General features: G+C 41.7%; 1 protein-coding gene across 2 annotated transcripts in view; it reads left to right on the top strand.

Annotated features, from left to right (window-relative positions):
• The window catches only part of ITGA6 (integrin subunit alpha 6), an 83,872-nt gene that overhangs the window by 39,554 nt on the left and 19,712 nt on the right, over positions 1–24,606 (top strand). For both annotated transcript variants that reach the window (XM_055307834.1, XM_055307835.1), the window contains exons 3-19: positions 547–626; positions 2,229–2,484; positions 4,145–4,276; positions 7,397–7,607; positions 8,339–8,532; positions 8,678–8,766; positions 9,448–9,566; positions 14,553–14,651; positions 14,925–14,986; positions 19,808–19,968; positions 20,142–20,285; positions 22,044–22,159; positions 22,266–22,455; positions 22,543–22,626; positions 22,734–22,813; positions 22,963–23,040; positions 23,128–23,230. In XM_055307834.1, the coding sequence (XP_055163809.1) occupies positions 547–626; positions 2,229–2,484; positions 4,145–4,276; positions 7,397–7,607; positions 8,339–8,532; positions 8,678–8,766; positions 9,448–9,566; positions 14,553–14,651; positions 14,925–14,986; positions 19,808–19,968; positions 20,142–20,285; positions 22,044–22,159; positions 22,266–22,455; positions 22,543–22,626; positions 22,734–22,813; positions 22,963–23,040; positions 23,128–23,230 (2,198 nt within the window). The remainder of the gene's footprint in view (positions 1–546; positions 627–2,228; positions 2,485–4,144; positions 4,277–7,396; positions 7,608–8,338; positions 8,533–8,677; positions 8,767–9,447; positions 9,567–14,552; positions 14,652–14,924; positions 14,987–19,807; positions 19,969–20,141; positions 20,286–22,043; positions 22,160–22,265; positions 22,456–22,542; positions 22,627–22,733; positions 22,814–22,962; positions 23,041–23,127; positions 23,231–24,606) is intronic.

Here is a 24,606-nt window from a genome sequence, read left to right as displayed (position 1 = left end):
GGTAAAAACTAAATATATCGCTTTCCTTTTTCGGCATTGATAGAACAACATAAAGTGAGTCTGAGGCCTTGTCTTCCCATCTCCAAGAAAGAAAAGAATAATTCATGCTATTATGTAAATAACAAATTTGGGTCTGTAGAGAAGTATCCACTTCTTGTGGATGGCAACTGGAGTTTGGAAACTGGATTTTTACATCATTGTTTTAAGTCGCACTTGTGGGAAGGCTACTCCTGAGTCTTACAATTTTCAAATAGCTTTTTGTACTCAGGATCCTGGTTGTCAGAAAGAGCATGGGGCCATCAAGTAAAGCTATATATTTTATGTAAAGAATTTTAAGAAGATTCTTACTAGTAAGCACTTAAGCTATTTTCTTAAAAGGAGAAATAGTTTTTCTGGATTGAGTAATTGAATTTGCTGAGGAGCAAGACTTGGAATCTAGGCAGTTTAGAAACCATCTTGTATTTGTGTTCATCTTTTGCTTCATTGCCTGCTTCAGTCACTTTGAAGTCCTAGCTATGTGTATGTAACCTGTACTGCTTTCCACAGCTGACCCTTCATCAGAAAGCAAAGAAGATCAATGGATGGGGGTCACCGTGCAGAGCCAAGGTCCAGGGGGCAAAGTTGTGGTAAGTGTGGAGAAGCAGGCTCATTCCACAAGGTCGGAGTGCCTGTCATGTGCTAGCACCAGGCTGACAGCAGAAAACAAGATGGGCAGAGTCCTGCCCACACACAGGGGACATTCCAGAACACTCACTGCTTTAAAGCAGGAATTGATGTCAGGAAGAAATTGAGGCATTATTTTTTTCTGTGATTTCTAAAGATTTTTATTTATTTTCTTTAGAGAGAGTGTGTTCAAGTAGAGGGAGGGGCAGAGGGAAAAGGAGAGAGAGAATCTCAAATAGACTCCATGCTGAGTGAGTGTGGAGCCCGACGTGGGCCTCAATCTCACGATCCTGAGATCATGACCTAAGCTGAAATCAAGAGTCGGATGAATAGCCAGCTGAGCCAGCCAGGCGCCCCTCTGTGACTTCTGATACACTTTTTTTTTAAGACTTTATTTCTTCATGAGAGACACAGAGAGAGGCAGAGACATAGGCAGAGGGAGAAGCAGGCTCCCCGCGGAGAGCCCCTTGCGGGACTCAATCCCTGGACCCCAGGATCACGGCCTGAGCTGAAGGCAGATGTTCAACTGTTGAGCCACCAGACGTCCCTGATATATTTCTTTAGAATTTTCAGACGCAAGTTATTAATAAGCCTTCACTGAATACCCCTAAAGCACCAGATAGTCTTTAGAATGCATAACACAACTAGATGATGGTTTGTGTCCCAGGAACTATGTGGCTTTTTGAGTTATAAAAAATATGGGAATGGAAAGTAAGAGCAGGTAATTTAAAACTCTGGTTGGTTGTTCTCAACATCTTCAAATACCAGCAGTAGTGAAGGAAATACAAGCGGCAGTGAAGGAAAGGTTATCAGGTGGATTGCGGGAGGTGGCCTTCCAGGCTGGATTATGATGGTCTCTCTCTGTCTCTCTTTCAAAATCTGATTGCTATATCTATAGGATTTTGAAAAAAAATGAGAATTTTACCGAACCCTGAATTTTGATAGTTAAGGGATTACAGGAAATCAACTTGGATATCATGAAGTCTGATAGTCAGCCTATGGTACATGGAGGGAAACCATGAATACCTTGTAAATTATAGAGATTATTCCATCTTTTCTGGCAGTGTAATTCTCTCTGCCTTTTAAAATAAACTTAATCGGCATTTAGAGCATAAGTTAGTACTGGTTATAAGGAAATAGTTGTCTTTGTTTTAACTGTTGTTTGCTTGGTCCCTATGGAAATATGTCTGATTTCTGTCCTCTGGAATATAATTACATATTTTCATAAATATACTGATGTGAAAGCTTAATTAAGTTAAGAAAATAAAATAAGATGTTTCCCATTGTTGATGTGACAAGTAAAATTACACATAAATTGCCTGTGAATTACAGATTGACATCCAGTATTTGGACCGGAGCATTATTCTTCGGGTGAGAATGAGACCAAAGTCCTAGTTCTTATATGCTAGCCAGTGGTCTCCATATGCCACTTTGGGGAGCAGTTGCTGGTTTTGGATCCGGTCCCATTTAGAATTAATCTCTTTATTACAAATTGATAAAATGGTCCAATAATAAACATGAGGTTTATAGAAATGAATAGGCTACTCTACTCCATCTGTTTGCAGACATGTGCTCACCGATATGAAAAAAGGCAACATGTTAATACAAAGCAGGAATCCCGAGATATCTTTGGAAGGTGTTACGTCCTGAGTCAGAATCTCAGGATTGAGGATGACATGGATGGAGGAGACTGGAGTTTTTGCGATGGCCGATTGAGAGGCCATGAAAAATTTGGTTCTTGCCAGCAAGGAGTAGCAGCTACTTTTACTAAAGACTTCCATTACATTGTGTTTGGAGCCCCGGGCACTTATAACTGGAAAGGTATGACATGTATTTGTAGCAATGGAGATTAGAATGACTACATAATTTCTCTTCTATGTACCATGATTGAGTATATTTTAGGTTAAACCAAAATGTATTATAAGGCACTTGTATATGATAGAAGTAAGGTAGGATATTCTCTCAATTACATGATTTCAAAAACAGTAGTGTGAATGTATGTTTGAAGATAGTTTTCCCCTTTACCAGGAATTTACATTAATACACGTAGTTAACTTTTTTCTCTAAGAATATAATAATTAACATTTCCAGTTTTTTCTGTTTCCGCATTTTCTTGAGGCTGAAAGTTTTTTCGGTTTTAATGTTAGTAAACATTTTAAGGTAGTGATCTGAAAACAAAATAATTGAGCGGTGTCATATACAAGTAACGGTGTTTTGATACAGACATTTCTTTCATTATATATTATCTTAAAAGGCAGTAGTTTGCTAATAAAGCAAAAAAGAAGGGTAGATGACAAATCAGGGAATTTTGAGATGATAATTTTAGAAAATTTATAGGAAAGTTGTTTAATTAGGATTGTGATGTAGATAAAAGGAGACACTGGGAGGGAGAAGGACTCTCAATTTGACTGGGCAAATCTGGTCAGCTCCTGTAATAAAGTTTAACTTCTCTGAAGAAATGAGGCAGGCATAGAAAACCACTATGTTATCCAGGACAATTAATTTAACTCTAATGTATAATGAAGAGAAATGCATAGGATTTAGACATAAGACTTTTTTTTGTGAAATTTATTAAAATAAATGTTATAACATTTTTTTTTCCTTAAGAAAAACTTAGGAATATTTTCCCTTCTGCATCAGAAAAATCTCTCAAGTTTGAATTCCTATTAGAAATCATCTTTGAGGACACCTTCCACTTTCTGTCATCCATAGTAACCTTTGGGAGTAATTTCATTTGGCCTCTGCACCCCCAACTTAACAGTATTTGTCAGGTTATATTGACCTAATCAAAATAACACATTGAATTTAGATATAGTTTTATTGTAGCAAGAATAGATGCCATTTGGAGTAAAACAACAAAGACACCCACAGTTATGTATGTATATGTTTATGGGAAACATGTCTTACCTGCTTTATAAACCCTGACTTAAAATATTACCATTTTTAAAAGTCCCATAGTGGGCTTATTCTAGGAAATCTTCTCTTTTTACCTGTTAATTGTGAAAATTTTAGAGAGAAGGAATCTTCGTTAAAGTGATTTGGAAAAAGGATCACAACATTTTTACATTATAGTAAAGTAGATAAATTGATATAGGATTACAGAAAATGTAAAACACACCAGGCTCATATAATTCTTAGAAAGTTACTTTCTAGAAGTAGATTTAACTAAGTAAACGTTTCATTTGCCATCTGGTTTTATGGCATTTATAGAGAGAATTCCTAAAAATGCATGGGGCACTGGCATTTTTTTTTAATTACTAGAACAAATTTCTTTGTAAAAATTCACATGAACTTGATTTTTTTAACTTTAATAACCTCAAAAATCTTCTCTTTCCTTTGTCCTTTTTCCCTTTGTCTAGACTTTTCTTCCTGTCCTTATGGTGATAACGTGAGGCATGCTTATTAGGAAACATCTCTTTTATTTTATTCCATCTTCATGTGTTTTTTGTTTGTTTGTTTTTTTGCCATTTCATTTCTTTAGGCATTGTTCGTGTAGAGCAAAAGAATAACACTTTTTTTGACATGAACATCTTTGAAGATGGGCCTTATGAAGTTGGTGGAGAGACCGACCATGACGAAAGTCTAGTTCCTGTTCCCGCTAACAGTTACTTAGGTAGGATCGAGCGCAGCTGGCTTGCCCGCCTTTGCAGATGCCTCAGTGTGACACTGTCCTCCCAGGACCCTGGACTTCGAGGCTGAGAGTAGCCAGGCAGAGCCAGGGGCCTGTGGCTGCATTGGATTTAAGCTTTGGTGATCCCGAGGTCACCTGACTGATGCTTGGGACTGACCCTTCCCTTCTGACCTGCGCTCCCCTGAAGCAGGTGGAAACCTACCCTCTCCTAAAATTGTCCCGCAGGGAAGTCTGTCTCTCGAGCTGGTGTCAGCCCCTGTAACCTGAAACAGGCTGTTCCTGCAGCCCAGGAGGGAAAATAATGGATCTCAGCAGAAAGCTGAGCTGCCGCGTCTCTCCTGTTAGTGCTTCCTTCTAGAGATACTCTTAAGAGCTACATTTATGAAGTTACTCTGAAGTGGCAGGTCAAGACCTCCAGGTCCTTCCCTTGTGACTACTTCTCCAAGGGTCGGCCCTGCTTCTGGATTGGGGGCCCCATGTCACAGGGCCCCTGGCGGGTGGCACCATGGCTTTCCAGCTGAAGCTGAGTAGGACTGCTAGAGCAGCTTTGAGGACACCCAGATTGTGTCTAAGTGCCAATTCCCTAACTCCTAAGGCTCGTTTGCATTACTAATGGGTGTCCTAAATTATTCATGTGCATTATGGTAATTACACAAAGGCTTTTAAAAGCTTTAATTCTTGGTATGAGTTGACATAAAGAATAATTATTGTGCATTTCTTGGAAAAAAATGTAAAAAATCTCCTAATCCTAAATAGTAACCTATTTTTTTTTTGAAAGTATCCCTATGCTAGAGATGTTACTGGAACAGTGGAAGGTGAAAGTAAAAACGTAAGAATAATTCTAAACAATGTGTTAGGAAGCATATTCTTAAACTGTTCTAATTATATAGATATGCATGAACGGTACTGTTAATTAAAAAAAAAAGCCTTACAGACACTCCCCCTTCCCTCCAAATTAAACATTTGGTTGAAGGAATAGAAGAGGGCAAAGAAAAGTTAAACTTACCACTTAAGTGCCAACTATATGCCGTATTTACTGCTATACAGGTGTTACTTGATTTTCCCATCAATATTATACAATAAATATGATTGTCCCTCTTTTGCTGATTGAAAAAAAGTGTGACCTAGGGAGATTAATTTTGTAGTCCAAGGTCCCACATTTGCTGATCCCTCAGCCAAGGAAAGAAAGGCTGGTGACTAAGAGGCAGAGAGGGAAGCAGCTGGGTGTGTGAGTGCCAGCGAGGTCGGTGGCTTTGCAGGACGGAGATGGGACACAGACACCAGCAGTTTGCAGTCTCGGTTATTAAATATGATTTTTCAGGGTAAATATCATCAACAAACCTGGATCTTATTTGAATATGTTTTACTAGGCAGCCTCCCATCAAATGTGGTACTTAGGGATTATTTATGATCAGAAGTAATTTTAAATTACAATTTAACAGTCAAGAAACCTGGTCACGGGTTTCCAGTCAGGAAACCAGCACTTCGGTCTTTAAGATAGATGCCCTTGGATTTTTAGAAACATAGTTGCTCCTAGAGCATTCGAAAAGACTTGGCATATTTTATTAAACACGTTTGCCACTTTGAAGAATGAATTCCTCAAAAGTGGATGCCTGGAGGGGGGGGACACAGTCAAGTTTGTATTGTTACGTTTTTGTTGTCCATGCTGTCTGTACATCTGTCATTTCAAAAAATCAGTGGTTTGAGGAATAAAATGATCTGCTTGAGGTTTTAGAAGCTGGCAAAAAAGGGTGGCTTGCCAGATGTGGCGGCAGCCTCGTCGTCCAGCGGGAGCAGCAGTAGCTGCTGTGCCTCTTACGAAGCATAATTGCTTTCTCTTCAATCTCTTCCGTTCCATGCATGTGTCTAGGCCTGCTGTTTTTGACCAGCGTTTCCTATACAGATCCTGATCAGTTTGTTTATAAAACACAGCCTCCCAGGGAGCAGCCCAACACATCCCCTGATGTGATGATGAATAGCTACCTAGGTTTGTGACCTCTGAGATGACAAATAAATTGTCTTGGTCATGGTCATTAAAAAAAATTTTTTTTGATCCATACAGAGCATAAATCTTTTTATTTTCTATTTCATTTCAAGTGAAGCACACATGAAAAGCATGCCATGCTTGAGGCTCTGCTGCCCAGATGGTTTTCAGAGCTGGATTTGATTATATCACCCTGTTCTAAACTTGGAGCTCATCATATTTTTCAACTCACTTCAGTTTGAGAACCGTAACAGTAGTGGTGAAGCTTTTTATAAATCACAATAAAAAGGGTGAGCCTGTATCTGCCTCACCTTAATACAGCAAGATTTGCTTAATTTGAGTGGTTTTGACATAGACGTTTATCTTCACTTGCTACCGGACCTCACTTAGTCTGTTATCTGACATCCTACCTGATGATTTGTGATTAGGAGTCTAGCATTTTCTACCCTCTGAACAAGTATGTAATTGTCACCAGTGACAACTAGCTCACCTCTATTGTTCATACTAGGTTCTCAAATACTGTATCTCTCACCAATCATGGTCTTGTTTGCATGTTTGTGTCTGAGAATTAAATTGGTCCACAATATTGAAATGCTGCCTTGTGGTATATGAATGATGCTAGCGTTTGTTCCTGCCTGATTACTAAGGAGATTGATGAATATGGAGGTTATTAACCATTACATTATAGCAGAACCCTATAGCATGCACCCAGGTATGTTGTGTCTGGTTGTATCCCTCTGTATACTTCCCCGTGATAATTTAGTATCTAGCTTGATCTCTTTTTACCACAGTCCCAGTATTAAAATGGATTGCAAACAGCTTCTTAAGATGCACGAATGCTTCGTGATTCATTTTACACGTATGCCAAGTAGCATGGGTGCATTCATTTAAAAGTCTTAATATATTTCCATAGAAAGCAATGAACTAGCCTACTACTTTGTACTTAGGTCAAACCTCTTAGCTCTGTAGCTCTTTCATGTTGTAAATCTGATCGCTGGGAGAGAGGCCCAGAAAGTAAGGGGTGGGAGGCCGGAGGAAAAGGCAGCGAGGGGGTTACCAGTGTTAGATACCTCCTGAAATATAGGGTGATGTGAACTGTTATTTTGTTTTTTTTCTAGGCTTTTCTTTGGACTCAGGAAAAGGTATTGTCTCTAAAGATGAGATCACTTTCGTGTCTGGTGCTCCAAGAGCCAATCACAGTGGAGCTGTGGTTTTGCTAAAAAGAGACATGAAGTCTGCACATCTTCTCCCTGAGTACATTTTTGACGGGGAAGGTCTGGCTTCATCATTTGGTTATGACGTGGCAGTGGCGGACCTTAACAAAGATGGGTAAGAGCGTCTTAGGTTATTTTACCTTTGCCAAGAAACCGTTGGTTCTTTGGCTTTTATAGGTGTTGAGAAGAGCCATCCTTTCAGGTTAGTTGATTCAAAGAATATTTTTGCTGCCAGATTTTTACCATCTTGCCACAACATCTTTATCACTTGTATTTTGGCAGCATTCATTACCCTCCCCAGGTAATTTAAAATTTCAGTTTTCAGTTTTTACTTATGTTTTGGAATCATGGGTCTGTGAGAATTAAAATTTTGGGGGGAAAATCACTCAAAAAATGACACCCACGTGGTTCTTCTGTGGCTTAGGGAGCTGTTGGAGCATCCAGAATGTCCTTTTGAAAATAGGGATGGGTGACAAAGTAATATTTATGTCTGGTGGTGCCAGCTTGGGTGGCGGGGGAGTGTAGAGTCTGTGCACTCTTGTTCTAACTTGAGGATTGTCTCAAGGTTCTTACCTTTGATGATGTTCTATGGGAATTTATTGTAGGCTCCTGTGCAAAATGTCTTACCTGAACAAAACATAAACACTTACGTGCCTAAACATTACAGTATCTAAACATTTCATAACCGTACCTAAAAAAACGTTTTAATTGATGAGAAATCAATATCAGATTTGAGGTCCTTCCTACATCCTGTCTCTGTGTTCTTAGTACCTGGGATGGTGTTATTCTTTGTGAGCTCACTGGTATTTTAGCTGATGGTTCACTCATCCCTCATTATGTTTTTAGGTGGCAGGATATAGTTATTGGAGCCCCACAGTATTTTGATAGAGATGGAGAAGTTGGAGGAGCTGTGTATGTTTACATTAACCAGCAAGGGAGGTGGAATAATGTCAAGCCAATTCGTCTTAATGGAACCAAAGATTCCATGTTTGGCATTGCAGTAAAAAATATTGGTGATATTAATCAAGATGGCTACCCAGGTAGGTAATAGACTGTGAAATAGTTATGATGCTCCTAGATGGATTATTTGATCATCTAAAATAATTCTGTCACATCTTATTTTGAGTCATCATATTGGAACATTTTTAAAATGTAGTGTTTGTTGAAATGTGATGTTGTCAACAGATATTGCAGTTGGAGCTCCTTACGATGATATGGGGAAGGTTTTTATCTATCATGGATCCCCGAATGGCATAAACACCAAGCCAACACAGGTAACCAGACAGCCTGGATTTCTACAATAAGGGCCTCCGCTTTTTGCCTTCTAGTAGGATATTTGGGTTTGTGTGCATTTTCACACTACTCGTGTTTTATCTACGAATAGTATGAACTTTGTGGGGCTTTTAAAAATGTATTATTAGAAGATAGCTTGGAGAGAGATTTAAAATAAGCACATCATTGCATTTATTTGTCCAATTTCTTAGATAAACTAGGAATCAAAGTAATCCAAAGGAAAAGACAGTTTTACCCAGATAGCATAAATAGATGGAAATGTGAGATCTTTCCTTTAGTAGCATACTACCTGGAGGTAAAATGGGGCAAATGAAGTAGATGGTTGTGATTACATGGAGAATTGAGACTCCAAAAATTAAAAATTGCTCTTGAGAAAAATAAGATATTTGGAGGGCAGGTAAAGAAGCTCATCAAAAATCGGCTCTTTGATCCTTTGAGATATAATGTAAAGCAGATGACTTCTATGGAATAAAATGTATGAAGTGTTGGAGCACATATATACTTATAATTTATTTATCATTTAGTATAATATATAAGTGAACTCTTGACCTGCAGTTTGCAAGAACACATGTGGCTTCTTCAAAGCAGAGAAGAGCTCATTGTGGTATAGAGGAGTGCATTGTGGTAGCCCACTGATCATTCTCATGCCCTGTTTGTTTCAGATCCTTGAGGGTAAATCCCCTTATTTTGGATATTCAATTGCTGGAAATATGGACCTTGATAGAAATTCCTACCCTGATGTCGCTGTTGGCTCTCTCTCAGATTCAGTAACCGTGTTCAGGTATGTGATTGCCAACTTCAGTTTGAGTATGTTCAGTATTCAGGTTCTCCTCAGATTTTGACCTTTTAATTGAAGATAATAATACCTATATCTCAAGTCAAAGGCTTATGGATTTTGAAGATTTTCTTTCAACAGTGGCATAACGATGTGATAAAAACCTATTTTGTAATACCCTACTAATTTTGAATTGAGAAGAAAGTCACAACTGGTGAAAAATTTTTGCTTCATAGGTACTTTTAAAACCTTATATTTTGATTAAAAGATGAAACATAAAATTTGACAGTACAGAGAAAATAAGAACGGAAGTAAGAATCCCTTTTAACTATCTGTTATTAATAAACTCCAAAATTTTGGTTTCTAAGTCTTTTGTGTTCTGTGAATGTTCGTGAATATTTAACAAAACAGCTAGTAATGTACATATTGTTTTGCAATCTGCTTTTGTCAGTTTGTAATACCCAGTGCATTTTCTCAATGTCAGTGAGTTTATAGCGCATGGGGGGCTCTCCCCCTGCCGTTGAGCACTTTTCTGAGATGAAGTTAATGGCCACTTGTAAAGTGTCACAGGGTTAGGTCTAGTTTATTTAACAGTTGCCATGCTGTTGGATATTTATGCTGCTTTCTAGGTTTGTGGTTTTTCATGATACACAGGCTGGTAAACATCCTTGCCTTTGTGCATGTCCTGAATTATTTCCTCATGATAAATTCCTTAAAGGTAAATTTGCTGAGTGGGAGCTCATTTAGGTTTTCAGACTTTAGATTCAGATTCACCAAAATGACCTCCAGAAAGGCCGTATGGGTTTGCCTGTGAGCTTTGCCAGAGTCCTCTTTTTCCTAGTGGTCTCATCACTGCTGGGGACCACCATTAAAAGTCATTTATTTCATTTTTAATTTTAAAAGTAGCACATTCTTGTAAAAAAAAAAAAAGTTAATACATAACTTCAGAAATTGCAAGTTCCCCAATATTCCCATCTTCCACAAAATAACTTTGGATAATTTTGGGTATCTTTCTGCTTCTAGGGCATCATCTGAGGGCCATTTTCAACTCCTGTTCTCTAATCTGGTTCTTAAAAACCTAATCTCTTTTGATTCTTAAAAATCTAATCTTGTCAGTATAGACACATCCATCTTATTTTTTTTAACAAGTTAATATTATTTCATTCTATGCATTTAATTTTCAGTTGATGGAATTATTAGTCTCTGACCTGTAGCTAATATAGTGTGCTACAGTATATTATATATCTCTATGTAATAGGGTGGTGGTTTTTTCCTTAAGAAAAATTTCTGGAAATAGCATCTCTAGGATAAAAGTTAGCACATTTTTTTGTATTAATACATATATCTGCAGAGGGATTGTGACAGTTTACGTTCGTGGCAGCAAGCTCTGAGAAGCCTGGTTTCTCACACCTATAATAGGATTGAACATGATGAATCTATTTGATTTTTGCCCATGTGCTATGTAATCTCATCTTTTGGCTAAATTTGCATTTCTTGGATTGTTAGACCATTTGGGTTTTTCTTTCTTTTTTAACTATTTTACTTTATAGCTATTTTTCTTAAAGACATTTTATTTTTTAAAATATTTTATTTATTTGATAGCACAAGCAGGGGGAGTGGCAGAGGGAGAAGGAGAAGCAGCAGGCTCTCCACCGATCAGGGAGCCCAATGTGGGGCTTGCTCCCAGGACCCTGGGATCATGATCTGAGCCGAAGGCAGACTCTTAACCGACTAAGCCACCCAGGAACCCCTTTAAAGATGTTTCAAATGGGTGTTAATGTACAGTGAAACCCTAAAGGAAAAAAAACCCATCATTATCCTGTAGACTTCGAGAAAAGTGTCAGGTAGAGATGTAGTCTCAGTATCTAAAATATAATCCTAAGCAAAACCTCTGGGGGTAAGAAACTGATGTCAAGAAGATGCTTCTGAAAAGACTATAAAAATATAGAATATAGTATATGTATATAGAATATCATAGAAAAATAGTTTTCTGATGGCAAGATCTGTGAAAGCCTTTCACGTGAAAACGAAGAACCACCACAGAAGTTACAGATAGCAGGAGTAGGAGACCTGAAAAGAAGTGGAGAAGAATGTATCTGAGATGTTAGTGAGGACAAAGAAAGTTAAAAGGAAAAAAAATTAAATGAACGTGTGTACGTGATTGAGAAAAGCGAAGCCTTGGAGAAAACATAAATAGACCAGCAGTGGTTTGTGTTGTGGTGATACATATCTGTCCTAGGAACCCAGGGGCCACCTAAGCTGTCACACTGGGGAGTGTGTGGTTCTGTGTGCCCTCTGAGGTTAAAGCATTTGGCCTCTAGTCTGTCCACTGGTTCTCAAACACTGCCTTTATATTATGCCTGTTTCTCTTTGTTCATATAGGTATTTATCTTAAAATATTCAATGTTTTTTATTTTTTAAACATTTTTTTAGAGAGAGAGAGAGCGCGCGTGTACATAAGCAGGAGGGGCGCAGTGGGGAGGGCAAAGGAATCTTTAAGCAGACTTCATGCTTAGCGTGGAGCCTGACACAGGGCTTGATCCCACAACCCTGAGATCACGACTGGAGCCAAAACGAAGAGTCAGATGCTTGACAGATTGCGGCACCCAGGCACCCCTTAAAATATTCAATGTTTTTAAAAGGTGGAAAGTATGTAACATGCAGCTATGTGTGCATCAAAATGCAGTGTGCACTTCTAGTTGAGGTATAGCCCTCAGGCATCAAGACGCCTTGAGTTCCTATACCAAAATTTGGTTACCAAGTTTTCTCAGCACATAACCTATTTTTAGTTAAATATTTGCCACTGAATATAGCTGGCATGTATTAAAGTATTCATGTCCTAATAAGTAGGCTGACTATGAACCCTATGAACTTGTTCCTTCTTTGCTCAAACATAGCACAAAAGTAAATTTTAACATCTTTTCATATAAATAGGAGAACTTAGTTCCCTTATTTTCCAAATGGAGAACTGGAAGCCCAGAACTGCTTAAGCTTGAGGCTGGATCCTGGGAGCCTAGGATCACAACATCTATGCATTTTTCCCCCTGAAATCATAATAGTACATCAAGGTAGTTTATAAATAAATGCCAAACAAACGAGAGGTAGCTGAACCAGAAAGATTTACTTCATGTGTTAAGGCACAATTTTCCTGATTCATCATGTGTTGTGCATTCAAATTTTGTATATATTGTTGTGTTTAAAAATTGGGGGGGGGCACCTGGCTAGCTCGGTCGGAAGAGCATGCAACACTTGATCTCAAGGTCTTGAGTTTGAATCCTAGGATGGGTATAGAGTTTACTTAAAAAAAAAAAAGTAAAAATAATTTTAAATAAAAAACAGAAATAAAAATGTTTTAGGCAGAACTGTGTTAAAATATTTCCTTCTGATATTTATGTCACGTCAGGGCCTTAATACTATGATCTGTAAAACACTGTTGCTTCTGTAGCGATTGGATTTTCAATATTTGGATTTTTCCCTCTTAAAATATGCTTTCAAAACTTTAATTAGGAATATCTGGTTAGTATCTTAGAAAACTAACAGCTATCTAAAATAATAATAGAAAAGTCAACAGTTGAGGTAAAAAGAAATTTATAAACAGGAATGTGGGGACAGGATTTGTCCTTTTATAGACTCCCACTTTGCCCATGAATATACTCAGGTCTTCTCTAGCCTACCGACAGATTGATTCCAGAAGTTCCAGCTTGCCATTTGGGATTTGGAATGCATTATCCTATCAAATACTCTTCCGCAGGATGTCTGGTTTACCAGAAGCCCAGGAAAGTCAGTCTAACTGGATCCGTGTGGTAATGAGACCATGGATCCCATTCTGCGTTCTGGCTGGGGAGTGATGGAGATGAGCGGGGCCTACCTCCCCCATCCCACTTGCACCATATACTTGGATTTTGTGGCAGAGGTCAGAAATAGGCTGGTGGTGTTGACCCCTTTGGCTGTGGGAGGTAGGGGAGAAGATGTAAGCGACAGCAAGATGTTTTTATATGGTGAGAAGGGCCAAAGGTATGGGATTCCAGCTGCTTGAGTGTGTTTGTGAGGCTGGGGTTAGGCAGAGGAGAGATGGGAAAGGCTAAAGGCTTGAATTTTTGCTTATGGAGCTACCGTGGGGGTAGAAAAGTTGTAGCCCATTCTGGTGGCAGAAGAACAAAGACTTAAGGCTGGGGATGGGAGGTTCCAAGGAAGCGCAAACGTTTGTAGGATGGAGACCTGTCAGCTTGGGATTGCCTGTATTACTACAATTCATGTATATGTAGAAACCCTGATAGTGAGCATCTCGGGGACGAGGTGTATGTGGGTTTTGAGTCTTTTAAAAGGGGGGGAGGGTATTTTGGCAAGATTGCTCATAAGTAATTAAACACGCACATACTCTTCGACTGAGGAATTCTGCTAGGAGTTCATCCTATAGCGGAATTCAAACATGTGCCTAGAAACATGTACAAGAAGGATGTTTGTCAGAGCTACAAGCCTAAACGCAGCGTAAATGTCTACTCATATGAGGGGCTGGTTAAATCTGTGATGATGTGTGGGTGCAGAGCAGCACCACCAGCTTTGAGAAACCAGGAACTAGATCTGTGGATAGGCAGAAGGCTGCTGAAATGTTAGAAGAGTAGCACTGATAGTGTCTGGAAGGACATACCAGGCCACTTGGAGGCTTGGGTGGGGGCAGAGCCATATGATTTGCCTGAAAGCTCTAGGACCTTTACAAATTTTACACGTGTTCCTTTCTATTGAAAAACTCTCATGTTAAAATTAGAGATCATTTTATAATTATAAATGAATGTTATATTTAAAAACCTTTGGTAAAAACGATATAATCAAGTTTTAAATGATACCTGCTAACAATTTCTTTGGCAATAGGGGAACGATTTCCTCCCCCTGTGGTAAATTTTTAAGATGTAGTAGGCAGCTGATAGTATATGAATTCATTTCCCACTCAAGGTAGCCAAAGGCTGAGCCTGTGTTTTACTCCTTTGTTTTTAGGTCCCGGCCTGTGATTAATATTCAGAAAACGGTCACCATAACACCTGACACGATTGACCTCCGCCAGAAAACGTTATGTGGGGCGCCTAGCGGGATATGGTGAGAGCTTCCACCGTATGCATGTAACGCCCTCAGCTTCGTACTTCTGCTTTATGATGATCCTGTTGCTCTAAGGAGCCACAGACATCAGTAAGACAGAAATGGACAAGGGGACAGGGACTCGGTCAAGTGAACATAAAACCTTTTACTGCGCACTCCGTGGGCAGTGCGGGGACTTCAGAGCTGGGGACCATGGTGTGGTTTGTTTTTTGTTTTGTTTTCTCCTACCGCAGTCATGCATTCTTTAAAGAATATGTGTTTGATTTTATACAGCCTCAAGGTGAAGGCCTGTTTTGAATACACTGCCAAACCCACAGGTTACAATCCTTCGATATGTAAGTACCTAGTACATTTTAAAAATGATATATATGTTCTGTCTGCCATGTTGAAAGTTCTGCATATGTAACAGAAAAAAATAAAACTGCACTGGCCAAACTGGGTTCACAAAGTCTTGTTTAAGGAATTCCTTGCATCTGTCATTTTCTCTTTAATCAGGAGGGTGAAGCCCATGAGGGGATAACTCTCCATTTGGTCCTCATTTGAATTTTCCAGAGCGGATGGTTTAGGACAGCATGCCTTGGAAAAGTACTCATTTGCTACCACAACCGTTTCCTCCATTTCTGCCTTTGAAGAGCAACGTGGAAAATTGGTTTTGTGGTTGTGAGGTGGTGGGTGGTGGTTGTAGAAGAGTGAGTGCCGGAGCCTAAGCATTATGCAGAATTGTTGGCTTAGTGTCTCTTCGTTCCCTGGTCCCCTCCCGGAGGCCTCCCTGGCCTAGAACACCCACGGTGTGTCCCTGCATGCAGGCTCCTGCGGGACTGGAAGGCTGGTCTTGAGAAATCAGAGCCTTGGGCTCTGCTCTCGGTTGCAGCTCCGAGGCTGGTTGACCCTGTAGTGCTGAGCAAACCTCAACATTTGAGTTTTCATTTTACCAGTAATAAAAATGCCTCTAATCGGAATTGCTGCATAGGATTGTGGTGGGGAGAGCAAAGGAGATATTTTGGCTAAAGCCATCTATCATTTATAAGGTATTATTCTGCTTCCTTTTCTTTATTGTCCAAACAGGATCTTATTTTATTTTTTTATTTTAAGATTTTATTTATTCATGAGACACAGGCAGAGACATAGGCAGAAGGAGAAGCAGGCTCCCTGTGGGGAGCCCGATGTGGGACTCGATCCCAGGACCCCGGGATCACGACCTGAGCAAATGAGAAACACTGAGCCACATACATGTCCCCAAACAGGATTTTTTGCTGCACATTTAGACAAGGCTAACGACACCCTAGCAGTAGTGATCACCGCCAAAGCCTTCTGTGGTAGGTTTTAGTAATAGCCATATGTTTTCAGGTATAAGCTACTTGCTCTAGCTCCAGAGTGCAGATGGCGACAAGGGAATTTAAAGAAAAGCTTTCCCTCAAAGAGCAAGGTGATCTGCATCCTGGGTCAGGCGATCGTCCCAGCAGCCCGGTATGATGGCATAGCGTGCCACCAAGGGAAGCTTTCTAGAGGGAGAGGGTGGTTTGCTGTTTTTACTTTCCCTTGAGGTAATGAGTTTTCTTAAGTTTCCTTCTTGTTATGTAAAGTATTACTCTGTTTTCTTTATTAAAAAGATATCTCTTCTAATATCCCAGAATTTGGCCAATAAATCTGTCTTCCCCCAGTTCACATTGTCACAGGCCCACTTTCCCATTCCAGGCCTCCATCTTTCCGTATTTGAAGCTGTCCTCAGGCAGCTGTCTCCTGCTTTAGCCTCTCTCCCAGGGATCTGCAGACCTCATGGGGAGCGTGCTTGGTGTTGCTGTATTGTGGTTTGTGCACAGGGTGGGGGTGGCCTTTCACTTGGCCTTTTGAGGTGGCCGGTATGTCACTGAGTATTGGAAACGATTCTTTGCATGACTTTCATGGAGAGGAAAGTGTCTCCTACAATTCCTCATGCTCTGTCATCCTGTTAGTTATTGTTTGTGTTGTTCCCACCCAAACGCCGATACCTTACCTTGCCTGTTTGGTTAACAGGCGTGTTTGACCACTGTGTTTGGAGTAGCCTGGAGAGACAAGAAGTTGTGATTCTTTGGCTAGATGAAGAGAGGAAATGGGGCAGTGTTTTTATTCTATTAGTCCTTTTCCTCACACCACTCTGACCATAGATGTGAGATCTCATCAGAGCATTCCTTGTCTTCCCCCATATCCATCAATCATTTCCCTAAAATTCCAAACTTTGTTCTGGCTTTTAATGCAGCATTTGGTATCCTGTGTATTAATTTCATATTCAATAACTACACCATTAACTAATTATTAATTCTATTAGCCAAGTATTTTACTGATGGCGTATTACGGATAGAACTTTTTTCTGTGAGGATGTTTAGAAGGGACCCTGCTTTTCGTTGCCTGTTCTTCCTCAGTATTGGGAAATTCTAAAATAAATAAAACTTCCAGGGATCCCTGGGTGGCTCAGGAGTTAAGCGTCTGCCTTCAGCTCAGGACCTGATGCTGGAGTCCCAGGATCGAGTCCCACATCAGGCTCCCTGCATTGAGCCTGCTTCTCCCTCTCCCTCTGCGTGTCTCTCCCTCTCTCTCTCTGTCTCCCATGAATAAATAAAATCTTTAAAAAACAAACAAACAAACAAAAAAAAACAAATCAAACTTCCACAAGGCTGCATAAGTTAATACAGCTAAAACCTGTTCCCAGTGTCTGAGAATGTGAGCTTATTGTTTGATCAGGCTATTTTAACTGAGTAGGCCTCAGATGGGGTGTTCCATACATACAGATATTTATAATTGAGCCTTAATGAGTATTCTACTTGGCTTGCCCCTCAAAAGGTCAGCAAAGGTGGCCTGCAAGGATTTTAAGATGATGTGAACTGTCTGGCGGGTTAGAGAAGGTTAGAGTGGGCTTGGTAGATAAACGGTTTTAATGCACCCACACCCTCCCCTACTTTTGCTATGAGGGGCACTCAGCATGTGAGCCTTCATCTGGTTCATTGTGAAGTTAACAGGTCATTGATAAATGGATGATGTCCGGGCCACAAGGCTAAAATGGAAGCACATTCCATTTGGCAGAAATTACTATCGAAACTGTCAGTGTTTCTAAATTTTGGACTTCTGTTATCTCCATCGCTATTGTTCCGGCAGATGAATAACGTCCTGTTCTTTGCGTGCGTGTCTGTATGTGCATTGGTGTGTATGCTGATGTGGTGCCAGTCACCCCCGCTTCCATTCATCTCTTCTAAAAATCCTATTTATACCGGGTGTTGTCCCGTTGCTGGAGACCGCAGTGGCCAGCAGACTGCTGTGGCCCCTGTCCACACTTCTGCCCGGGGAAGATGGCCAATCACAGCACAGTGGCTGATTGTAGAGACTGGGGAAACGGAATCCTGTCAGATCCCCCAGGAGAGGCCAGGAACGTCCTCCTGGAGGAAGTGATGTCCACATTGAGATCTGAAGGAGGAGCAGAGTTAGCCAGACAGTCTGGGGGAGGTGGAGTGAGCCCGGGCCAGCTGGCAGAGGACGATGGCGACTCAGGCAGAGGCCCGGGGGCAGTGGGAACCTGGACACCTAAGGGGCCTCATACAGCAGTTGTCTTGAGTGTTTGTGAGAGACTTCAAAGCTGACGCTGCCTCCGTCCCTCACTGTGTGATCCGGGCCAGTCACCTAGGTCTGTGGGCCTCCGTTTCTTCATTTGCAAGAAGAGGGTGTTAAAGTATAAATGTTCTTTGAGGCCTCTTCTGAACTCCCAACATGAATATTAAGAACATGGGTGGTTCATTTTCTGTGTTTTCTGGAAAAGATTTTTTTCCTTGAGGCCGCATTCTCTGGCCCTGTACACACTTTGGTTTGCTTCCCCTTCTGATGGTGAGTGAGTGACTGAGTAATGAATGAACGAAAATAATTTAAATATTGTCCCATAAAGAAACAGAGTAGCTACCTCCAGCAAACCAGCAAAGAATGCATTCTGAGGGATCCCTGGGTGGCGCAGTGGTTTGGCGCCTGCCTTTGGCCCAGGGCGCGATCCTGGAGACCCGGGATCGAATCCCACATCGGGCTCCCGGTGCATGGAGCCTGCTTCTCCCTCTGCCTGTGTCTCTGCCTCTCTCTCTGTGACTATCATAAATAAAAATTAAAAAAAAAAAAAAAAAAAAAAAAAGAATGCATTCTGAAGTTGAGAAATGAGATTTTGATCATCCAAATCCTGGCTTGCCTCCAAGCCCCGTTACTAGAGGTAATCAAGAACCGGATGTGCCTCCTAGGGCTTTGGAGGTTGGAAACTTTCATTGTGGGAGATACCACAGCAGACAAATGGGCCCTCTAGACTCCAGAGGAATAGGTTTTACCTTTTGGTTCTTTTTTTTTTTTTTTTAAGAATTTATTTATTCATGAGTGAGAGGGGTGGGGCAGAGACACAGGCAGAGGGAGAAGCAGGCTCCATGCAGGGAGCCCGACCTGGGATCCATCCGAGGTCTCCAGGATCACACCCTGGGCTGAAGGTGGCACTAAACCACTGTGCCACCGGGGCTGCCCCCTTTCAGTTCTTTTAAGTGAAAAGTCTCCTGTCGTCAAAAGACTTCTCTATCTCTAATATATATTACTCCCATTTTATATAACTGCTCTTTATCAGTGCTTTGTAAACTTTGATTTGTAAGAACCCCCCGATAATCCTGTTAAAATGCATGTTCTGCTTAAGTGGGTCCGGCTGGGGCTTGAGGTTCTGAACGCCCAGCAGACCCAAGGAGAAGCTGCTGTTGCTGAATATGCCCGTGAGGGGCCCTGCAAGGAACAGATGGGATGGGAATCTGCGGGCCTTTACGGGGTGGGGGATGGGGGGCATTATCTTTAGTTCTCCGAGTTCTTGAAGTTTAGCCAGAAATCCTTGGCTGCTGCTCAGAGATTTTGACTTATTCTCGAGCTCCCCCAGGTGGCCCAGTGGAAATTTAACTTCAAAAACTGTTAACAGCAGGGGGGCGGGAAAGGACGGCTTGATTTGAAACACCATAAATCAGTCAAAATGTACATTCTCGGGGAATATGAAGAGCCACACATGCAGTGGGAAAAGTATTCTGAACGAGGAATGAAAATAATGTGACAGGGCACTCACTGTACTTCTAGCTCAACTGTACGTAGATACACTTTAAGTTCGTGTGATCTTTGTCCATTTTATCTAGCAATTTTGGGCACACTGGAGGCTGAAAAGGAGAGAAGAAAATCTGGGCTGTCATCAAGAGTTCAGTTTCGAAACCAAGGCTCTGAGCCCCGGTACACTCAGGAGCTGACTCTGAACAGACAGAAGCAGAAGGCCTGCATGGAGGAAACCCTGTGGCTCCAGGTGAGGCCCGCGGACGTCAAGGCACTCGTTAGGACAGAAGTTGGGTGTTATGGTGGCACGTGTAGACTTCTGAAATTTATACCAGCAGCCTGTTATTATCCCGGACAAAAGGAAGCATTGTCTTCAGTTCCCCAGTAGCATTGGTACCATGCTTGACTCTGCATACTTTTCAGGAAAACATCAGAGATAAACTGCGTCCCATTCCCATAACTGCTTCAGTAGAGATCCAAGAGCCAAACACGCGAAGGAGAGTGAATTCGCTTCCAGAAATTCTTCCAATTCTGAATTCAAACGAACCCAAGACAGTTCACAGAGATGTAAGTCTTCCTGACTTTGGTATTGCCAGAGCTTTTGCCATATTACTAGGCTACATCACACGTCTTTGAAGGCAGTGGGACTAGGGATTTGCTTTTTAAAGTCCATTCTCTTGTATTAAATAGGCTTTCTAATATATGCAGAGTTTGTTTGAAATCTGTTTCCCAAATTAACCATGAATATAGAAACATATGAAATACAATTTGGAGCCCAGAGAGTGTTCTTTTTGATCATTTTTGGCCACCGCAACTTACTACTTACTCTCACATTAGGTTTCTCCTATGGCCATATATAGAAAGAAAAATAAATTGTATTTTACCATTGAGAACATTAATAGGTAGAAAATAAACTTGTTAGTCTGAACGCTAAAATCAAGGAAGATAAGGTTCAGCAAGGCAGAAAAGGATAAGCCATGAAATAGTTATTTAGTGGCTTTGTAGCCTATGTAATCTTAGGAAGACAATTCGTATTATATGGCTTGTTGTATGCCTCCTGTGAGGTGGGGCCTATTGGCTAGGGTTCAGGGGGAGCTGAGACACAAGAATAGGCTGGGGCACGGTGGCATCCTGATTTGGCATTGTCCGGCTCCTGAATCTGGTGGCCACCCCGATGAAGCCTTTCAGAAGTGAGTCCTTGCTGCTTTAGGCTTAGGAGATGGTGGCTCAGTCCACACACTGTGTCTTCATTGTCAACCAAGTGTAGTTCCTGATGCTTTTATATTCCTTTTCCATAGACTTTGGATGTTTGTGATTATCACATGAATATTTATGCACGTTCCTAGCTCTGTAGTTCTGTTGAACATAACAAGCAACGAGACAGCTTTCCCGCTTGTCAGTGTGATTATTCAGCGCCCATTGGCACTGTGCCGTTTGTTTTCCTGACCTTAAACTCCGTTTCCTCGTGTGTATGATGGAGCCCACAATAGTGTCCTCATACGTCTGTTGTGAGCATTAAGGGAGTAAAGCTGTGGGGCTTTGGGCAAGTCACTTAACCTTTCAGAGTCTAAATGTCCTCATTGGTAATACGGAGATACCACAAACCTACTTTATAGGGCTACTGTAAGAAGTACAGTAATAGGGGATCCCTGGGTGGCGCAGCGGTTTAGCGCCCGCCTTTGGCCCAGGGCGCGATTCTGGAGACCTGGGATCGAATCCCACGTCGGGCTCCCGGTGCATGGAGCCTGCTTCTCCCTCTGCTTGTGTCTCTGCCTCTCTCTCTCTATCTGTGTGACTGTCATAAATAAAAATTAAAAAAAAAAAGTTTAAAAAAAAGTACGGTAATAATAATGCTGCTACCCAAAGCCCATGGCCAAGTGGCAGAGCCAGGTTTGGAGTGTGGACCTGTGTGGCTGCCAGGCTCGTGCTTTTTCCTACACCTCAGTGGCCTGGTCAGTGTGTGTGTGTTTAAAGAGTCCTTTATTCCTGAGAGACACAGAGGGAGGCAGAGACACAGGCAGAGGGAGAAGCAGGCTCCCTGTGGGGAGCCCGACGTGGGACTCGATCCCAGGACCCCAGGATCATTCCCTGGGCCAAAAGCAGACACTGAACATACTGAGGGGCCCCCTCAGTGTGTGTTCTTAAAGCACCGCTCTGTTCAAGGACAGAGTTAGAAGACGGTTCAGTTAAAGGCCCTGGGTGCCAGGCAGGTACACTGGAAGCTTTTGGGGTAGTGAATGTCGCAAAGGGAAAGGGCTGTAGGGAAACGGCCAGTCACTGTTGCTGGTCCCATGGCATGCTTACGATGGTTTTGTTTCCCTACAGGTGCACTTCTTAAAAGAGGGATGCGGAGACGACAACATATGTAACAGCAACCTTAAACTGGAATATAAATTTTGTACCCGAGAAGGAAGTCAGGACAAATTTTCTTATTTACCAATGTAAGAATCGCGCTGCCATCCTAGCACGAATGACCGGCTTTGCAGTGGTCACTGGAAATGTACTGAGGATTTTGTCGCTTTTGTTTTATTTTTGTGTGTGTTATAGTCAAAAAGGTGTCCCAGAACTAGTTCTGAAAGACCAGAAGGACATTGCTTTAGAAATAACGGTGACAAACAGCCCTTCCAATCCAAGGGACCCCACGAAGGACGGAGATGACGCTCATGAAGCCAAACTCGTGGCAACCTTCCCGGACACTCTGACTTACTCGGCGTACAGAGAACTGAGGGCTTTCCCTGTAAGTGATTTTGGAGAGCAGCTAGGAGGGAAAACCCAGCACTGTGCGCAAGGGAACGCGTGGTGATTTCGTGTTTTTCTGTCACAGGAGAAGCAGCTGAGTTGTGTTGCCAACCAGAACGGCTCACAAGTGGACTGTGAGCTTGGAAATCCTTTTAAAAGAAATTCCAGCGTAGGTGACGCCTTCACATACTGTGCTGTGCCCTGTGTCATGCCATCACCGGGTCGACCTGCTTGGTCTGGGCTAACGTCTATTTCTGTCTTTTTTTTTTTTTTTAGGTGACTTTTTATTTGATTTTAAGTACAACTGAGGTCACCTTTGACACCACAGACCTGGATATTAATCTGAAGTTGGAAACGTAAGCCTTACTTCAACCTTTTCATTCAGAATTATTTCATGAAAACACAGCCAGTCCATGAATTGGCTCTGCTCTGACTCAAAAAAGAAGCGTAATTGTAATGAGGAAACTGTTAAAATGAAACCCTATTGTTTCCTTTTCATTTTCAGAACAAGCAATCAAGATAATTTGGCTTCAATTACAGCTACGGCAAAAGTGGTTATCGAACTGCTTTTATCGGTCTCAGGGTAAGTGTTTGTGTTTAGCATAACAAATCAGTGTTTAAAAGAACCATTTACAGTCCTCGCTAAAACTGGTGTTTTTTAATTTAACAGAGTTGCTAAACCTTCCCAGGTGTATTTTGGAGGTACAGTTGTCGGTGAGCAAGCTATGAAATCTGAAGATGAGGTGGGAAGTTTGATAGAGTATGAGTTCAGGGTAAGTTGCAGCAGTTGGTCTTTCTATTACATCTACCAACAGCGAACATACACTGCATGTGGTAATATGTGTAATACGTACTGTGATTTTGATAAATGTAGATAGGCAACTTCAATATGCGATATCAACATTAATAAATACTACAAAATAAGCATGATAAATGCTCAGTTAGAAGTGAGTTCACCGATTTTTTTAAGCCACATGCTGGCTTACAGTAAAAGTTCTGTCCTCCAGAATGGAGAACACAGCTGTCATTCAACATAGGACTTTGTTCAAAATCCAGATCCATTTGATGATTTTCTTATTAGAGAGTTTTATTTTTTTTATTTTTTTAGATTTTATTTATTTATTCATAGAGACACACACACAGAGAGAGAGAGAGAGAGAGAGAGAGAGAGAGAGAAAGGCAGAGTGACACAGGCAGAGGGAGAAGCAGGCTCCATACAGAGAGCCTGACATGGGACTCGATCCAGGGTTTCCAGGATCAGGCCCCGGGCTGCGGGCAGCGCTAAACCGCTGCACCACCCACCGGGGCTGCCCTATTAGAGAGTTTTAATGTCTAAGTGATGTAGGGACAAAGGAATACCCCACCCTTCCCCAGAGTCTGTCTGTAAAACAAAGAAAAAAATCTCAAAGTAATTTATATCTGGCTTTAGAAAGTGTTGGGATTTATTTCCTCCTCCGTTGTAAGGTGATCTCTCTTACTGTGTGTGGTTAATGTTCCCTCACATTTTATAAGCCCAGTGCCAGGGAGGAACTTGAATGATTGCTCTGAAGCATTTCTAAGCAAGAATCACAGTGACTCTGTTTGAACCTAAGTAAGTGCTTGGTACAGAGGCGGCTCATAACTCATCTGTGGATTTGGGTCTGCACGACTCCAAGCAGCCAAGAAAGCATAGTGACCATGGTTGAGGTGAAAGTCTGAGATGGCAAGAACGTGCCCACCCCTGACCCCAGCAGGATGAAGGGCCTGAGTTCTGCTCTGTGTGTCTCAGCATTACAGACACAGCTGTGACAGGTGCTGGTGGCGGTGGCGCTGACACCTGCACAGGTGTGGCTGAAAGAGGCACCCCTGGGTTCCAGAGCAGTCCAGCACCCCCGCCCCCCACACCCACACACACAGCTCCTACATTGTTCGGCTTTTTCTGCAGGAAGCTGCTCTGTTCCGGGCTTGGACTCATGATCCATGGGTGTCCTAATGGTTTTACTCCCGCTCTCAGCTGCTACCCAAGCTCCCCATAGCCACCCTTGTAGTAGAAGACAGGCAGTGTCATTTTTGCAGAAGGGGCTTCCCAGAGCAGGCTGTTGGTGCACCACCGTAGCAGAGGCTCTTGTCTGCCCTGCAGGGAGGTTCCAGAGCCACGCATGCACACTTG

This window comes from Nyctereutes procyonoides, unplaced genomic scaffold (genome assembly GCF_905146905.1).
Source record: "Nyctereutes procyonoides isolate TBG_1078 unplaced genomic scaffold, NYPRO_anot_genome, whole genome shotgun sequence".
NCBI classification, from domain to species: domain Eukaryota; kingdom Metazoa; phylum Chordata; class Mammalia; order Carnivora; family Canidae; genus Nyctereutes; species Nyctereutes procyonoides.
Note: the sequence above shows the minus strand (reverse complement) of the source record. Positions and strands in the feature narration are given on the sequence as shown.